Source organism: Micrasema longulum, unplaced genomic scaffold (assembly GCF_059751315.1).
Source record: "Micrasema longulum isolate JH-2025_06_02 unplaced genomic scaffold, ASM5975131v1 h1tg000251l, whole genome shotgun sequence".
Lineage (NCBI taxonomy): Eukaryota > Metazoa > Arthropoda > Insecta > Trichoptera > Brachycentridae > Micrasema > Micrasema longulum.
In genome coordinates, this window is record NW_028277456.1 from 701,260 (window position 1) to 719,301 (window position 18,042).

At 32.6% G+C, this 18,042-nt stretch overlaps 1 protein-coding gene across 1 annotated transcript in view; it reads right to left on the reverse strand.

Annotated features, from left to right (window-relative positions):
• Positions 1–17,522, reverse strand: part of LOC148283274 (whirlin-like) — a 96,972-nt gene extending 79,450 nt beyond the window's left edge. Inside the window, exon 1 of the mRNA XM_088223751.1 lies at positions 17,145–17,522. Coding sequence (XP_088079877.1) covers positions 17,145–17,522 — 378 coding nt within the window. The remainder of the gene's footprint in view (positions 1–17,144) is intronic.
• Positions 17,523–18,042: the final 520 nt, after the last annotated feature.

The window sequence follows — 18,042 nt, forward strand, 5'->3', positions numbered from 1 at the left end:
ACAAATATCGATTTTTCTTTATAAACAGTCGAAGATAACTATTATCATCGAGGCCCTGGTATGAGACAAGCTTAAAAGTCTTGTGAATGCTTGAACTTCCATATTATATCCTCAAAAATTTATGTTGTTATTTAAATATCTACCTTTGTTCATGAACTACTTAATTTGGTATACCGATTAAGTTTCCCAAGTAGCAAAAGGCTCGGATAAAAATGACAATATAAGATTTATAATATTGGACAAACTTTAGTTCACGTTAATCGTAAAGCATTTACATAATATTATAAATATTTTATATATGTTGAATCAACGCTTTAATGTCACTGTAAATCAAAATTACGCATCTAAACATAATATGAAATAACGGAAAGTCTTATTTTTAATATGTTTATTTTCAGCGTTACGTTACAGGCGTATTAAGATTCAACGTTTTCTTGCCACACACTAAAATCAATAGGTAATAAATACATTCAATCGACTCAAATGGATGTTTATTTTGAGATAAAAACGAACTACGTGAATCGAATCTAGAAGAGAACATCGATTATTGTTTTGTTTTAATAAACCACCCAACGAATAAAGACAGTATTCGACAAAGACTGTTCCACTAGAGCGGATTCAATTCTGAAAGCTTTATTCAAACTTTTTGCTGTGTACTTTAACAAAGAATACACCTAACGAGCAGAAATCCATGCGCTTTTGAGGATTTATCAATTTCAAGAAACTGGGTCCTGATGTTAAAATAAAAACATTTTTTTTTTTTTTCTTTTTTAAATTTGCTGTCGCAACCCTCTCTGTTGCAACAAATTTACATATGAGCAACTCCCTAGGTAGGAAATCCAGCCAGTCTGCAAGCATTCGGACATACTCAAAACATTGTTGAAAACTTTTTTCAGCATGGCTGAATGAATGATGAAATTAACATATCTTCATTTTTTTTTTAATAACGCAAAATGACCACCGAATAGCGAACCGCGATTGGCTACCTCGCTTGAAATTCCAAGTTTAGTTTTTTTTTAAATTAGTAGGTTTTTTTTAATTATAACATTTTGCTATCCCTAGATTATATTTTATGCGCAAGTATTTTGCTTTTACACAGTAAATGATCGTGATGCGCTGCAATAAATGCACGAACGGAATACCCTACACACAATATTATGATTTTTGATTATGGAATTTTTGCGTTGTGTGCATGTGCTTCTGATATTCTCACCACGATCGCATATGAGTTATTTTTGCGATCAATAACTCACTTAATCTACTGTGTCGTGTAATAATCAAGGAACCACGTCAAGTGCCCCTCTATCCTGACCACGGGGTTTGATCTAATCCTGACTGGCGCGAGAGAAGTTCCAAACAATAAGGTAACCCCAGTACAAGGTAGCAAATTGCATTCATTGCATTATATTATTATATATGGCAAAGCGAATAAAAGATAATACATTTCATTAGAATTTCGAGCGTTTATCTGCCAACAGGCAAGTGGCACGTTCATTTTTTGGTTTATTAACACAAATATTTCCGTTTTCGAGCCATTTTCTTATATTTATCAAAAACCGTATAAGAAAAGTAAAAACGAGTTGTGGTATACCGGGGTTCGAACATTGGATTTTCTAATTTGAGTCCACGACACTACCCACGGGACCACAACTCGAATCAGAACATCAAAATGTCTGTAAACTGGATTTCAATTACAAGGAGACAATTTCTCAGATTAAACCGATTTATAAATTAAAATAACTATTTTTGAAAAGTACAGCAACCATTCAGCGCTCCGCGACTTTTATATTTGTTTTGTTTTTCAGATGTATTTGTATATGGTTGTATAAAGGGGATGAATGTGGGATCGGTAGGGGTTTATATTGTGACATAAATTCTGAGTAAGCTCTAGCCCGCCAATCAAATGAGTCTAGATATGGCTGTAGCTTTATTACATTCAAAGCTATACGGAAAATGCCGGGAGTAGGTAATATCAAAAGTCAGTACTTTATTTTACCAAAGCATAAATTCTATCAGGTTGAGTGGTATCCCATACTATGACGTTCAAAAGAAGTATTAAAATTTGTTACCAAGCTGAATTTTTTTTTTTATAAAAACAATATTTTTATTGCAACAAAAGCTAGATAATAAACTTAAATAAAAATATATAAAAAACAATAATTCGTAATAGGTTTCAATGATGAATTTGTTGAATTCGTCAATCTGTTTAGGGTAGTGAATAATAAAAAAATGCATTTTCAAAATTATATTATTTATGTTCCAGCCAGACTCATGATGATATGTAAATGTCCATAAAATAATTTATTATCTTAAAAAATGTATTATTGATCTGTAGGTGCCTACTAATTTATATTTTGGATGATTTTAGCACTAATTTGGTGGTTCATTAAAATAAATAAATAAAATAAGTTTGTTTTATAAACCAATTTATTTATAGTCACACCCGACTAGTTTCGGCAACTAGACGTTGCCCTCTTCACTGTTATATTTATTTATTTATGTATTTTACAGTTTTAAAATGTACGGAGTTTTTTTGTTTCAGGTCCCGACTAGCTAGGAAATTCCTGTGTTCAGGAAGGACCTTATTTTTTACATGTGTTTTTTTTAAATCTATTATTTCATTAAATGATGCTTAATAAATTCAAAGAATAATAATAACATAAGAAAAAATCAATATAAATATAAATTAGAAAACATGCAAGTAATAATAATAAAAATTAAATCATCAAAATACATTAGAAAATATGCCATTAATAGTAAAGAAATGAGACATAATAATTATAAAATAGAAAACATACCGATAATAATAAAATATTGAAGCATAAATACACATTATAAAATTTAACATTAGTAATAAAGAAATTAAACAAAAATACAAATTGGAAAACATACCGATAATAAATTTGAAAATATATCGTAAGTAATTAAAAATTGAGGAACAAAAATAAATTACAGAATATACCATTTATAATTAGAAAATAATAACTAACTATTATAACTAAACATTCATTTGTGAAAAAAAACAGACTTGCCCAGAGACGTAAGACCGGCATTCTTCACTAATAACAATAAAGGAAATTTTGTTAACAATAATAAAGATAAAACAAAAAAATTAGATAAATTAGGGGAGTACAAACTTGCTTACCATGATTGCAGAGCCTTTTATATTGGAAAAACATAGGGGTCATTTAAAATCAGAATAAAAGAACAGATGAACACACAACAAAAACAATTTTTCTGTTTTTGCTGAAAATATTTTAACAAATAACCCCCCCTTTAATTTTGAAGATGCAATCGAAATATTACATTTGAATAATAAAACTCGTTAATAGAATAATATGGAAATTCTTGAAATAAAAAAAGCCGCCAAACAAAATTTTAACATAATAAATAATTTTAGTCTATGCCCTATTTTTAATATTTTCCCTATAAAGTCAAACCCTAGCTTAAACACAATTACCCCCTCCCCTTCTCCTACAACTACCCTACTTTAAACACAATTACCCCCTCCTCTATCTTAATCGACACCCACTAATCTATTTACTGTTTCTTTTACAAATGTATATTTAGTTATAATATAACCCCGAAGAGGGCAACGAGTAGTTGCCGAAACTAGTCGGTTGTGACAAAAAAAAAGTTGTTAAAAATTGCCTTTTTTTTTTTCAAATGTTGGCATTGTTGAAATGTTAAATATTTTTATTCGGGTGTTTTATAATATTATTTTGTAAAAATACCCTACTAATATTTTACGCCACTTAGTATAAAAGCTCCCAAAAATGGGATATGCAAATTTAAAAGCTCGCATAAGGGACCATCCCTTATGTAGATCGACCACGACACGTTATGTGGGAGTACGCAAATGAGGGAAGATCATAATATGATAATAACCGTAATATAATACACACACATCCCTCGTACCGAGCGCTTGTCAGGATCAGCTGGGAGGATTTAGTTGGGAACGCGTGACACGTTTTGATGAAGAACTTAATCTGGCTTCGGGGAACCTACTAACAGTTTGACGTGATCGTATTTGAAGGCTCAGAAAGTTTTTGAAAGGAAAATCGATTGGAAACAGCTACCAGCTCACGTTTAAGGAAATTGCGTACCTTAAAAAAGTTATCTAAAGAAATGAGGAAGTGAACACATTTTATAAACGTACCCGTATTATGCAAAAACTTTTACTGAAAGAAAAACATGCTTTAGTTCGTTAGAGGTTTGCAGAAGCAATGTATTATGTATGTATGTACCTATTACACAAATTATTACAAAAATAAATCAATGTATATATCATCATCGTCAAACCGCCACAGTATTGGAATACCAAATGTAGCGTATCTCGATCATTTGTTACGTGAAGGCAAAGTGATCAAGTCCAGGGACAGTGTAAAAACTACTTAAAAATACTGTTTCACGTCGACCCTGCTGAGAATCGAACCCGGGACCTTGTGGGCGAATACATTAACCAATACGCTTCGAGGTGGACTTTTCCTCACTTGATTTCCTGTTTCAGAATTTTTACCTGAGAGTAGCAATCACATCGAGAACACTCGTTAAGGGTTGTTTCTGTTTCACTCATAAACTCAAAATATTTATATTCTTTACTAAAATTGATTTATGAAACTTAAATTTTAAAATTCAAAATAATATGTACATTTTCCGATACTAATAATGCAAAGGGATAAAATTCACAAACCGACAGCAACATTTTCTTTCTTATTTTTTAAATTGACCAAATCGGTTTAAAGGAAATATTCAAATACCAGAAACCTCATGTATTTTAACTGAACGCAATCCACTACACTACGAATGCACTAAAGTAATCAATTAAATTTCCTTAACTGATTATCGGAAAAAAGAAATGGATCAAAATCCTGTGGATTCGAATTCATAAATGTTGCAAACAAACCATTAACTGGAGTATAAAATGACGTTTGGTATTAAACGTAATAAAATCTCCAATCCCGGATAACGTTATCGCCCGAAAATGACCACCTTTACTCTAAACCGAGCAAATCGCCATTTTCACGACCTTAAAAGGGCGGCAAAACACGAAGCGGTCAAATTGGAGAGGAAATTAAGAATGATTTCACATATTTAGCGTTAGCGCTCGAAATAAATCCCAAACTAGATTACCTTTTAAGAAAATATCTTTGGGAATATTTTTTTTGATAACAAAGCACAGGTATTCTGCCGTCATAAGAAAGAAGGACGGTTCTACATGAAACAAAAAACGGAGAAAATAAACATTGTAGAATTAACTACCTGGTAAAAGAAGAAGTGTAAAAATTGGAAAATTGTTTTCAGGCGTTGCCTATAGTAGTAGGTGATTTGGTTCAGCCGGATAAATCTCACTCGGTTTCAGCTCCTTTACTTCACAAAAGTCAACAGATGGAAGAGTTGAGGAAATGTGGATGTTTAAACATGGGCAGAATGGTGAATGTTACACAGTGTGTAAAGTGGCCACTTAAATCAGCCAATGACAAGTCATAAGCCCTGTAAATGCCTAGACGTCCATATTCCCTTATTTAAGGTATTCTCCATCCCTGTTGTAATTTGTTAATCGAAGTTAATTGATTATTAGGTCGGCGATACTAGTTTGAAAAGCAGCATCCATGTTTCTTCAATCTTCCATTTGTTGATTTTAGTAAAGTCCCTGTTGTAATTTGTTAATCTTAATGACCCCCGAGGGGGTGAAATCCAGTCTTTTGTCTATGAACATTTGGACAAACTCAAATATTGTAATTAACTTCGAAATTACCAGCAGATCTTAAATAATTTAATTGAAATTGAGTATGTACATTCATTTCAGATGTTTTGAAAAACGGAATAGAAGAAAAAATAAGTATTTTAAATAAAGTCTTTTATAATTATAAAAATCAAAACAACCTTTTATATTAAGTAATCTTCAAGACATTTTGCAGTTGAGTCTTATCTATTAGTGAAAGTAATAGGGTTGTGGTTATTTTAGGAAGATAGATGTATTTTTAGTAGACGCGTATTTTTTTCTTGATTCCGAATATGTATTTAACACATTTTCAGTGGCATTTCAGACGGCAGTATTACAAAGAATTGATATGAGGTATTGAAGTTCTCGCAATAGATATAATTCATTAAAATAAAGCTATTTTAACCCAGAATATTTAAAAATTATTCAGAATTTTTTAAAATAATAATTTACAAATTACACCTTTTTATTAACGCTAAAACAACAAGCAAATGAGTGGAGGCATTTAAATTAAGATTTAAGTTTTTAGAAATTTCAATTTTTTACGTGTTTTTAATTTATTTATTTTTTGTTTGGTGTCTGCTGCCCAAAATATCTTTCCCAGAATGTTCCAAAAGCACCAAAAATAGCTTTTGCAAAATATTATACTTGATATAACAAAAAGCTTATTTAGAGAGTAAGTGCCTGATGAGAATATTAAGCATAAGGTGGTTCAATTTCATAACTAACATTGAAGTCCACGAACGGACGCAGAAGCCTCCTCTGACGAGCGTTTTGCGGGTGCGGCGGTGGACCTGGCTTGGACACGTGCTGTGGTTGCCTCAAAAGAGCATTAACCCAAGCTCCCTCTTCTTCGAACCCACGGGCTCGCTCTGTAAACTATGGTACGCGGGATTGACTTGGGAGAAGGCGAAAGTACTGGCTAGCGATAGGGTCTCCTGGAGGCGTTTTGTGATATCCATATGCTCCACTTAAAAACAAATGTGGAAAATGAGATTTCGAATTCCTTTAAACATTTTTTTTTTAATTTGAATTGTTTACATTTTTATACATAACATAATATTGTTTGTGAGTAAATTTATTATTACATTATTTTTTTATTATTATTTATTTATTGGATATTAACGTCAATTTTGTACGTTTTTATCTAAATTTAAAAATGAGCACCAAAAGTAAAAAAAAAATGGTAAATGGTCGGTTGGTGTTAACATAAGTTGCGTCCATTTTTTTCCAAATGAAGAAAACAAGAGGAGACAACAAAAAAAAAACAGATCAGTCCATAATGTATTCTCCTTTATTATTTTACAATAAATTAATCAATAATTCATAGTATTTTCACCGTGCACTGCGCAAATATCGCGAACAGCTTTGGCAGTTTTATTATCCTTATTATTATTTTATTTCTATCTTATTTTTTTCCTTTACCTCCTGACAAGTTGTTTATTTTTATTCATTTCTGTTTTGAAATTTAGTTTAATTTTTTGAAGAAGTTTTAATCTTTTATTTTTTTATTAGTAGGTTATTCATATTCTACATTGTTATATTTGAATTAAATATGTTTTTTTTGTAGTGTATAGTAGAGTAGAAAATTTTCTTTCGAATGAAGTGCATGTACTATTTTAACCTTTACCTTTACTTTTTTGTTTGAACTGTTTTAACAACTTATGTTAACACCTAATACATAATCCACATGTATATGGCCTGTGCGTGAACATTCTTAAATTTTTGAAACACTGAGTTAATTACATATTATATTTTAACTTGCTTTCTGAAACATTTTGCAATTTGTATTTTTGGTTTTATTAATTTATTTCCATTCCCAACTATTGAAAATAATCTCTTAGAAGTAAAATATTTAAAAAAAGAATCCTTTGTGCGCGGTGATGTAACATCGTGTTGCCACAAGAAAAAGACGGAATATTCTAATCTTCAGATATTTGACAAAAAAACATGGAAACATAATGTTTAATAATTCCTTTTCGTAATTTATAAAAAATAACATAAAATTTAGCCAGTTCTTAGCAAAATAAATTCAAAGTTATATTTATGCCTGTCATCTTGCATACGTGCGTCCCCTATCACTGTCAATAATCGACTGAATCCCATACAAACACCGACCACAAAACAGCATCTCTGTTCATCCTTGTTATGATTTCCATCTTTGTGCTCTCTTTAATACAAATTAATTGCTGTATTGGCGTCTCATTCATTCTTTGCGTAGCAAGGATAAATATTTTTGTATTAAAATCAAACATAGTTATAAAAATTTACTTTCCAAATCCGGTGTGAAAATGTCCATTTGAAGATTTTTAAAAATACAAATGTGCATTTTTTTAAATAAGAGAGATATTGTGTATATATATAATACAAGTCTTGTATTGGATGCAGACTAGTGTGAAATTACAACCACATAATAGTTAACAATATATGTACTATAGGTCCACATGCTCGGTTAATTTTGTAAAATATATATTTTTTTGAATATTGAATGTCAAATGTAATTCAATCGATTCTGAGTTATCGTGTTATTGAAATTATACGCATGTGGAATTGCATCGACAAATATCTATAAATTGCATGTGTTAAGTACGTATCTCTGTCGAATAAAATAAATATGTTATATAAAAAAAAGCATACAAAAACTTAATTGATAGACCAAATTAATTCTTCAGCGGAATTTTGTTTCATATTGTTCCTTAGTTTAAGCTTCTCGTTAAAATGGTGGGTGGAAAAATTATTATCAAGGGCTGTTTCAACTATTATCGTAAAGTATTAGAGATCCCAGTTCAAGACGTTTACACGGCCTTTGCAGATGGCCACCAATTGCTTGGAAATGTCGGATCGGGAAAGCGTTTTAAACTTATAATGACCACTTTGGATTCAAGTTATATAATGAACCTAATCTAGTTACTGTCCCAAAAGCAAATTTCTAACACAAAGTGCACACTGTTGTTATAGAGAGAATTCAAAGTGATGAACGTCAAATACGGTTAGAAGTTGTAAGAAAAATATGGAAATTAGTAAGTTGAAAACAATAATTGATAGATTTCAAGAGTGCTAGTGAAATGTCTATGTGTCTAGGCGGGTGAAATAAACAGTTCTGTTTGTGGAATCGAACGAGAATCCGGACGAGTATGTTTGACTCGATGGCTGCTCTCGGGTGAAAATCCTAAATAAGGAAATCGAGAGGAGAAAAGTCCACGTCGTGTAGTGGTTTTCGCATTCGTTTTCCATGCTTGAGGTTCTAGATTCAATTTCTCGGATAGTTGACATGAAATACTTGTTTTCAAAGGTGCTTCTAAACTGAATTATTTCATTGTCTGTGAACTGGCACCTGAACAGTAAGAATAATCAACGTACCTTTATGTTACAGATGATCGAGATTCGCTGCATTTTATTAAATAATGCAGTGCCCTATGCACCATCGTGTGCGAATAAGGTTATGATAATGATAATGAGTGGAATGTTAGTCCAGGTATTTACATAGCTCATGACCAGTCATTGGCTGGTTCAAATTATCATGTTACATAGTGTAACATTCAACATTCCGCCTCTATGTTTGAACATCAATAATTCTTTAATTTTCGTAGTCTGATATATTTTTTATTCATCTTTTTCTATTCGACAACAATCCTCATGAACCCCTAAATCCAGAATTTGTATATAACCATCATCCCTCTTTAGTGCAACTGCATTGATAAACCAAATGCAGCGTCGTTCGGTCATCTGTTTTATGAAGATAAAGCGATAAGTCTTATGCTTCAGATTCTAGTCCAGTAACAATGAAATTTTGCAATTAAAAAAACCCACTAAGCAAATATGCATTAAAACCATATTTATTTATTAATAATCACAAAAGAGAATTTCATTTATTTATTTTACGGGAAACAAACAGTCGACAATGATATAATAACATAAAAAAGATACGGTTTAAAGACAGACCAGCGATGTTTCTAAATAAAAATCATACATATTAAATTATGGTACAACAAAAGGGTGTGTTTGTGTGTACTTGTATGAGAGTAAGTGTAGAGGTGTATTTGTGTGGGAGTAAGTGTGCAGGTGTGTGAAAGCGTGAGCATCATTAAATAGTAAGTGGGAGCGTATCGCAGCCAGAAAGAATGAGTCTTAATTTATTTTTAAATAAATTAAATATACCAATTGATGAAAAAAAGCATTATATTTTGAGCAATAATGATAGAGGAAAGAGTGTTGTGCAAAGATAGTGCTACAGATTGGCAGATGGAATAAATACTTATTTCTTTCATATGGAAGGGGTCATTATTAACATTAAGATTAATTTTGGAAAATATGTTAAAAGAGTCAACTTTATATTTTAATAATTTATATAAATAGCATAATTCAGATATAGCGCGTCTATTTTCAAGTGTAAAAAATCCATCTTGTTTTTCTTGTTCAATATATACAAGGTGTCCAGCGGCAGATTTCCGATTTTGAATATACATCATATTGGCAAGTGCGAGGAGACGCGGGGGTGTTTTGGTGTCGTGAGCGTTGCGGATTTGTCAGCACTGTGGAGCATCGAACAGGAGAGCGGTGTGCTTACGCTATTAAGGCGTACCTTACCAACGGCTTTTCGCCCATTACCACGCGGCGTAAGTTTTGTGCTCGGTTCAACATACGCCGCATTCGTGAAACGCTATCCACTAAATTATGGTTGAAATGAACGAAAATATGTTGAGGGCGGTTTTTTCTTCAATTTAAACAAATGATTTCAACAAGATGGTGCAACTGCTCTTACAGCCCGGCCATCAATGAATTCAGTTAGGGCATTATTCCCAGGAAAAGTGATCTCTAGGTTTAGCGGCATTGCCTGGCTCGTAAGATGTCCCGATCTCGGTCCACGTGACTTTTTTGTGAGACTATCTCAAAAGTCTCGTCTTCAAAAATCAACCTACCAGTATTGCACAGTTAAAAGACAATATCCGATCTGAAATAAACGTACTATTCAGTGCACTGTGTAGGCGTTTTTTTGAAAATATGCGGATTCGGTTGGAGGACAGTAGTCGAAATTAAGAAAATCTTCAAAAACTAAATCCGCTTTTGTTTTCTATTAATAGTAATAAATAGTTTTAATATATACGAGTATGTTACTGTTTTATTTTTAACTTATTTTCAAAATCGGAAATCTACCGCTGGACACATTGTATATTCATCATTGTAAATGTATATCTCTCCTCCCTCTTTCCTCCCCTCTTCACCCCCTCCTCTCTTCATAGTATAGTGTTAATAATTAGTCAATTTATATTTCTTGAAAAATATATTTGCTTATCAGTATTTTGTTCCGTAATGAAATTATTAATATACCAACAATATGTTCATATACAACTAATTTTATCGAATTGAACGGTTTAGGTAGGTAGGAAAAAATTGCCTTATGGCAATATGCCCGCCCTTATGCATATGTTTGTAAACTATCTATGCTTATAAAGTGTTTAAATAAATGAATAAAATATTTATATCTAATTATAGGCAAAATTCATATTTATGGCGAACTTTTAATAATTTTAATGTAATAAATAAATCATAAAAGAATAAAATTGTGTAACACTGATAACAAAGTTTTATTTTCATAATAATTTATAATGAAGTGTTACGAAGTGAATGCCGATTCAATTAAAAATATCATTTAACATAGACTTATTTGCAAATAATCTTAATAACGTGCGGCGTTTGCTTTCGAAATAACTCGTAGTATTTTTTTCTTTTCTTTTAAATTTACATTTAATTACTATTCATTTTATGTTTGAGAATCTTTTTTAACTTACTGTGATGCTACTTGTGAAAACCTGTATTTGGCTTATTTGTTATTTGTTTTGTTATATAAATATGAGATAATTGTAGCTGTTGGTTATCCATATAAATAAAATAAAATAAAATAAAAATAAAATAAAAATTACGTACGTTCTATTTTATTTTAATTATAATTAACAATAATGTCTGCGTACCCAATGATTATTATTTGACAGTTTATCGGGACAAATATTGTTTAATACTTTTTGTTTTATAACGAAAAATAATATTGTTATAACATGAATATTTCATTGAATAAAGACTCCAAATAATTTTTAAAAGTTTATAACTTTTCATTAAAAAAAAAAAAATTGTTTAAGAATTGAGATATTTAAATTGTTGGCCACCACATCACGTATGCTGAGAGTATACCTGAATCCATGCGCATTCAAAATATGAATTTCAATATTATTTTATTATCCTTTCTAACAAATCCAGCACATGGTATTTACGATCTCTGCAACCAGCACAAAACCTGTACCGCAAGAAGGCAAATTGAATTTCCCCAACAGGTTTTTAAATTTTCCATACAAATACGGCTTATTGCCAAAACAAAACAGCTCGAAGTGAAATCTTGTTATACCGACGACTGAAAGAACAAAAAATTCCACCGTAAAGGGGCGTAATTTAATCATCAAAAAGTGTTGTAAAATATGGAAGGAAAAGGTTTCTTTGAGTCGGAGATTATTTTTAATCAAGAAAATCTGCTCGGCTCTTATTCCTACAGGCAATTAGCTTTAGACGTGCTTAGAAATGAGAAATCCCGGGAAACGAAACATGTTAATAGGATAATTCTATTGCAATTCATTGTACACCGTACTCTGAAGTTCACCATAAAATTTTATATGCCTTAAGTTTAAAAATATTTATTTACAAAGTTTGAATTTCGTAGCTTTAAAATTTGTTCATTCGGTAGATATAGATATGTTTTATAAAGGTTTATTTTTATTTTTTTTAAATTACTATAGAATTAAGAATAGTCCAGAAGAAGCGTAGAATCATATTTGAATACATCGGACTGTGTCCAATAATTCCCCCACTATGCCCTTCTTTCACCGCGAGCATTCGTGAGGTCGCATCGTAATGTTGCTTGATGGGGAAAAAATCATAACACAAATGTAAGGAAAAAAAAGCATTTTGTTAATTTCTCTAAAATTTTATTGTGCACGTGGAAATATTGATTGACACAACAGAGTAGATAAATAAAGGGTCATTTAATAAGAGAAAATTAGTTAATGAACTTTAAACTTACAATAAAAAACTAATTTTATTTTACATAAAACGGATATTTTTATATCATGTTAAATAATATTTGACGTTTTGAAGATAATGTCGGTCAAATGTCCACCACAGAGTTGTTTTATCCGAGATCCAATTTTAATAAAATCTTTCATTAGGTGAGCAAAGTAGGGTAAAAAAATTTACCACCCTGGCAACACTAACGAAATTTCCATTTTGTTTCTTCGGCAATCTGACAGATGGAAAAATAATTCAATTTTTCAGTAATGCATGTTTCTGGACTATTCTAAATTCTATGAAAATCACATTTGTATACATATTCACCAACATATAATGCCTTTTTAGGATATGCCCGTGTTAAGCCATAGTAAATAACAACAACAAAATATAAAGTAAATTAAAATAATTGATAATTACATAATATGATACAACCATACAATGAAAGCATCCACCCCTTTCCCGAAACTGTTCATAAAGACTCGAGTCTTTCTTCAGTTTCGCATATCAATATCAATTTTTTTTTTTTTTTAAACTAATCAAATGAAAATTTAATATTTCTTTACAATCAAACCGCGAAAATAACAAAACAAATAAACTTTAAAAACTTTCATTGTACCCCTCACTGCAGTATTGTCAGTTTGTTTGTCAGATACAACCATAGAATTAAAATATACCAGAAGGCGCGTAGAACCAAGTTTGAATACATCGTACTGTGTTCAAAAGTCCCCCCTCTACCCGACATCCCGCCGGGGCGCATGCGTGAAGTGGCCCCGTAATGTTGCCAGACCGTGAAAATATAGAGAAATATAAGATAATTTTGTGTTATGTTATGTTATATATTACAACAAAAAATATTTTACTGATTGGACTTTAAAAAAAACAGATACTTTTAGTAGGCAAACGTGAAAAAAATAATCGTTTATGAATTAAGTAAATTAATAGCGTTTAAAATATTAAACTAAGGCTTACTAATAGAAAGCCGGGTGAAAAAAATCGATTACCCTGGCAAAACTAACAAAATATCCACGTACATTTATTATACAATCTGACAGATGGTAAAATAATCGAACATTTAAATAATATTACTTGTGAATTCGCTTCTTACCCATGAAATGTGATCCTACCGTATTTCCCTTTAATCCCAGCAGTATTTTGACTCTTGCAAACGACACAACACGGCATGATTGAATTTAAATCGGCAGTTGCGTACTAAGCGACGTCTACGGAGTACCTAATGGTCAAAACGTAAAACTACTCATTTGTGAGTAGTTTAGTCGGATTCAGTTCGATGCGCGTATGCGGTTTCTGGACTATTCTAACTTTATGGATACAACACAGATATTTTTTAAATTTTATTTTAAAATCATATTCGTTCATTAGAACTCCGTTTATTCGATTTTCAGTCATCCGGAATGCCAAATATCAGGATCGTTATCAAGAAATAAAAAAGTAAAGAGATGTTTTACTAGCAAATAAAAAAGGCTAAACGAGTTTCTTTGTCGAAGCAATTAACTTTTCTGGACATGTTTAGGTAAGTTTTTAATGTGAATCTAATTCGTTGTATTATTTCAAAGGCAATCAAAAAGTTATCTTAGAGTAAATTTTGGGTTTTCTTTCAAAACATTGCCTTAATTTGATTGTTAATCCAGCTATCCGGATTAAATCCGGAAAAAATAAAATAAATTATTTTAGTTGAATAAAATCATTGTTTGATTATAATATTTAATTATAATATTCAGTTCTACAAAATAAACGCAAAGTCAATAAATTGATCATATGTTCAGTTTTAAAAAGCACACCTGAACGATATGCTTTCATGTTCTCGGCTACATGAACATTGCTTGTGTGAAAAATCTTTCAGAGTAAAGTAAAAACATCAAAGGAAAAGCGTCGCATGGCTGAACATTGAAGGAATGTGGATTACAATACCTACTTCGCCAGGTACCCACGTGAACACTCTTGCACTAGAATGCAGCTGATGTATGCACTAGACGACTAGACACAAGAGTGAAGTCTTAATAACATTAGTATTTTTTTGAACACAATATCCCTCGAGTAAATCGTTTCCGGACTAATCTACATAAAGAAAATGCAATATTCGTATGTGTGTCCTCGATAAACTTAATACTTACTGGACCGATTTATGTGTTTTTTTTGTAAAATGTTGAACTTTGGCATGGGCATGTTTAAAACCCTTAATATCTTAAATGTAATTAGTAGGAAAAAAGTGGGGAGCGTATTTGTTTTTTTCATCCATCACCAGGCTAGCATTCGAAGAGAATGCATATACGAGTGTGTTCAGAAAATAACAGGAATTTTGATTTTGTCGGGGAAAAAAATGTCTGAGGTACCCGTTAAGGTTAGACGTGTTCGGCGATTTTAGTCTTGGCAATCCAGAATCCCTCCACTGGGACGATTGAGTCTTAGTTTATACGTCATATCCGTAAACCTATGTTTCGTCACCTGTTATAACACGTTTCAGTAATTCTGCCTCGTCGCTGACTTCATTTAGTGACACCTGAGGAACTTCCATTTGCCGCTGTTTTTGTTCGAAATTCAACCATTTTGGAACAAATTTAGCTGCCACGCGTTTCATACCCAAAACATTCCAAAAAAATTCATGGCATGAGCTAATCAATATTCCAACCTCATCAGCGACTTCTCTGATTGTGATTCGACGATCGTTATTAATCAAGTCATTAATTTTTCATCGGTTGTTGATGTGCTCGGCCGTCCGGGCCGTTCGTCATCTTTAACGTCTTTACGGCCATCTTGGAAACGCTTATACCCCTCGTAAACTCTTGTTTTACTCATAGCAGACTCACCATAGACCTTGGTTAACATTTTACGTACTTTGTTACACTTTATTTCATTTTTTACACAAAACTTTACACAAATTCTTTGATCTATTTTTTTTAACAAACAATAATCTTGAATGTTTACAAACAACATTCGTTTTAAGTGGATCCCAATCAGATTCTTTTTTAATATTCCATATAATTTCTACAAATTTATTTCTTTTTAATGAATTTTTGATAATACTAAGGTTGAGGGTATATTAAAAAAATACCGTCTCTTAACTCTGCACGTGGAAATCAAACCATAGGTTGTGGAAAAAATCGCATAATGACATAACGATTATACCATGGTAATATATAGTGAAAGCACAAAAATCGTTTTGAAGAACGAAGGTCTTCCCATCGGTTTCGCTTATACTTACTTTTTAAAAAAATATTTTTTTTGTCAGAAATCGACTTTAATTTAAATTTCAATAACTCTAATAACTTCTAATAACTCTACTGCTTTAATTGCTCCTTTCACTATAAGTACGTCAAATTATATAAAGGGCCTTTTAGCCGTTATTTTGCCGTCCATTCACTCAACATGTCCAACCAACGCAACCCTTCTTTCTTGATTTTGTCGATAATGCTTATCTCGGCCTTATATAATGCATGAATCTCGACATTATCATACATACGATCCACATGTGTCGGAAAAATAACATGTATACTGCCGAAATCGTAATTTTCAAGGAAATTGTCCCAACTTTTGCGAATAGTCTCTTAGCAGTAAATCATAGTTAATCAGTACACATGTACAACTTATTTTTTAAATTTATTGTATAATAAATTAATCTAAAATATAAAAAAATAAATGTTATTCTATCTATAGTGTATAATTCTAAAATGAAAGATATATATGCATGTGAAATTGTATCGACGAAAACCTTAAAATTGATTATTTTCTAGTATGTATCTTTGTTGAATTACCGTATAAAATAAAATTTATATAAATAAAAAAATTGTTTCACGACACATTCGCTTGATAAATCCCATTTTGACAGCATTCAGCCCACTTTCATTCTTGTTTTTCTAATTCCATAGCTCACTCCCGTACGGGTCGGCAACAGGACTCCATTGTAAACTGCAGTTTTTGACTCCTGCGACAAACATTCATTTGCCAAAGTTCATCGATCACCCTGGTCCCAGCGCACACCCACCTTAGTCACTTTAATGTCAAATGTAAATGGGGGTCTAGATTTCTAACCGCCCGTGCACTCTGTAGCTGCAAGACGTGCTGAAATCTAGCTCATTTATATTATTAAAACTTCACATAATTTGTAACGGGGAACTAGAAAAAAAGTGGAATTAATCGGCGCGCGTGCATGAGAAGATGAATGAATGTAGAGGAAGACAGATCTGTATGCAAAGATAGAGCGATGTGGCGTTCTGTTCTTTCTGCATGCCATTACGGAGAAACGGCGTGATGGTTTGTTTGTTTCAATTTTATCAAGTCACAGTGAAAAGACGGTTAGTAGCTACTACATTTTTAGTTCTATATTCAAACGACGCTAGTAGGTACTCACGTGGTGGGTGGTGCTGGGCGGGCTGGAGGCGGGAGCGGGCGCCGGAGCGGCCACGGGCGGCGCGCGGGCCGCGCGTCGCGGCCCGCCCTGCCCGAGCAGGCGCAGCACCTGCTCGGGCGAGATGGGCCGCTTGCGCGCGGGGCCGGGCGGGCCGGGCGAGCGCGCGCCCAGGTGCGTGCCGCGCGGGCGCGCGGGCGCGGCGTGCGAGGACGCGGGCCGCTCCACGATGGTGTAGGACGTGCCGGGCGGCGAGTAGTACAGCCCCGGCTGGCGCGCGTCCCCCTGCGAGCGGGACAGGCGGCCCAGCCCCGCGCCCCGCCCCCCCCAGCCCCGGCCCAGCTCCGCCAGCTCCGCCAGCTCGGGCTCCCCCATCCTCATGACGGGGGACGGCCGTCGCTTCTGCAACAAAACATTACCTAATTAGCACTTCAAAACACATTTTTTAAAAACATATTAACAAAAAAAAATATTAATAAAACATATAATACATATAGACCTATTATACTCCGAGAAGTTCATTGAAAACTTAACAAGGACGATACATATTTTTGTGAAAATACTTAATAATTATCAATCAAACACAATTTACAACATCAAAACACAGTAAGTATTTAAAAACTATTTACACAAACCATATCTTCTACTACTAGGCATTACATTATAAAGTAATGCCTCGTAGTAAATGACACATTTACATTAATGTTTAATTTTTTAGTTATAAATGGAATAATTTCATATTTATATGTGTGTTTCAATTTTTATAATAATCGGTATGTTTTACAATGTTTTATTATTGTAGGTATGTTTTCTAATTTATATTTATTTTTCATTTTTGGATATTATTATTAGAATTTTTAAAGCATCATTTAAGGTAAAAAGCCCATGTAAAAACGAAGGT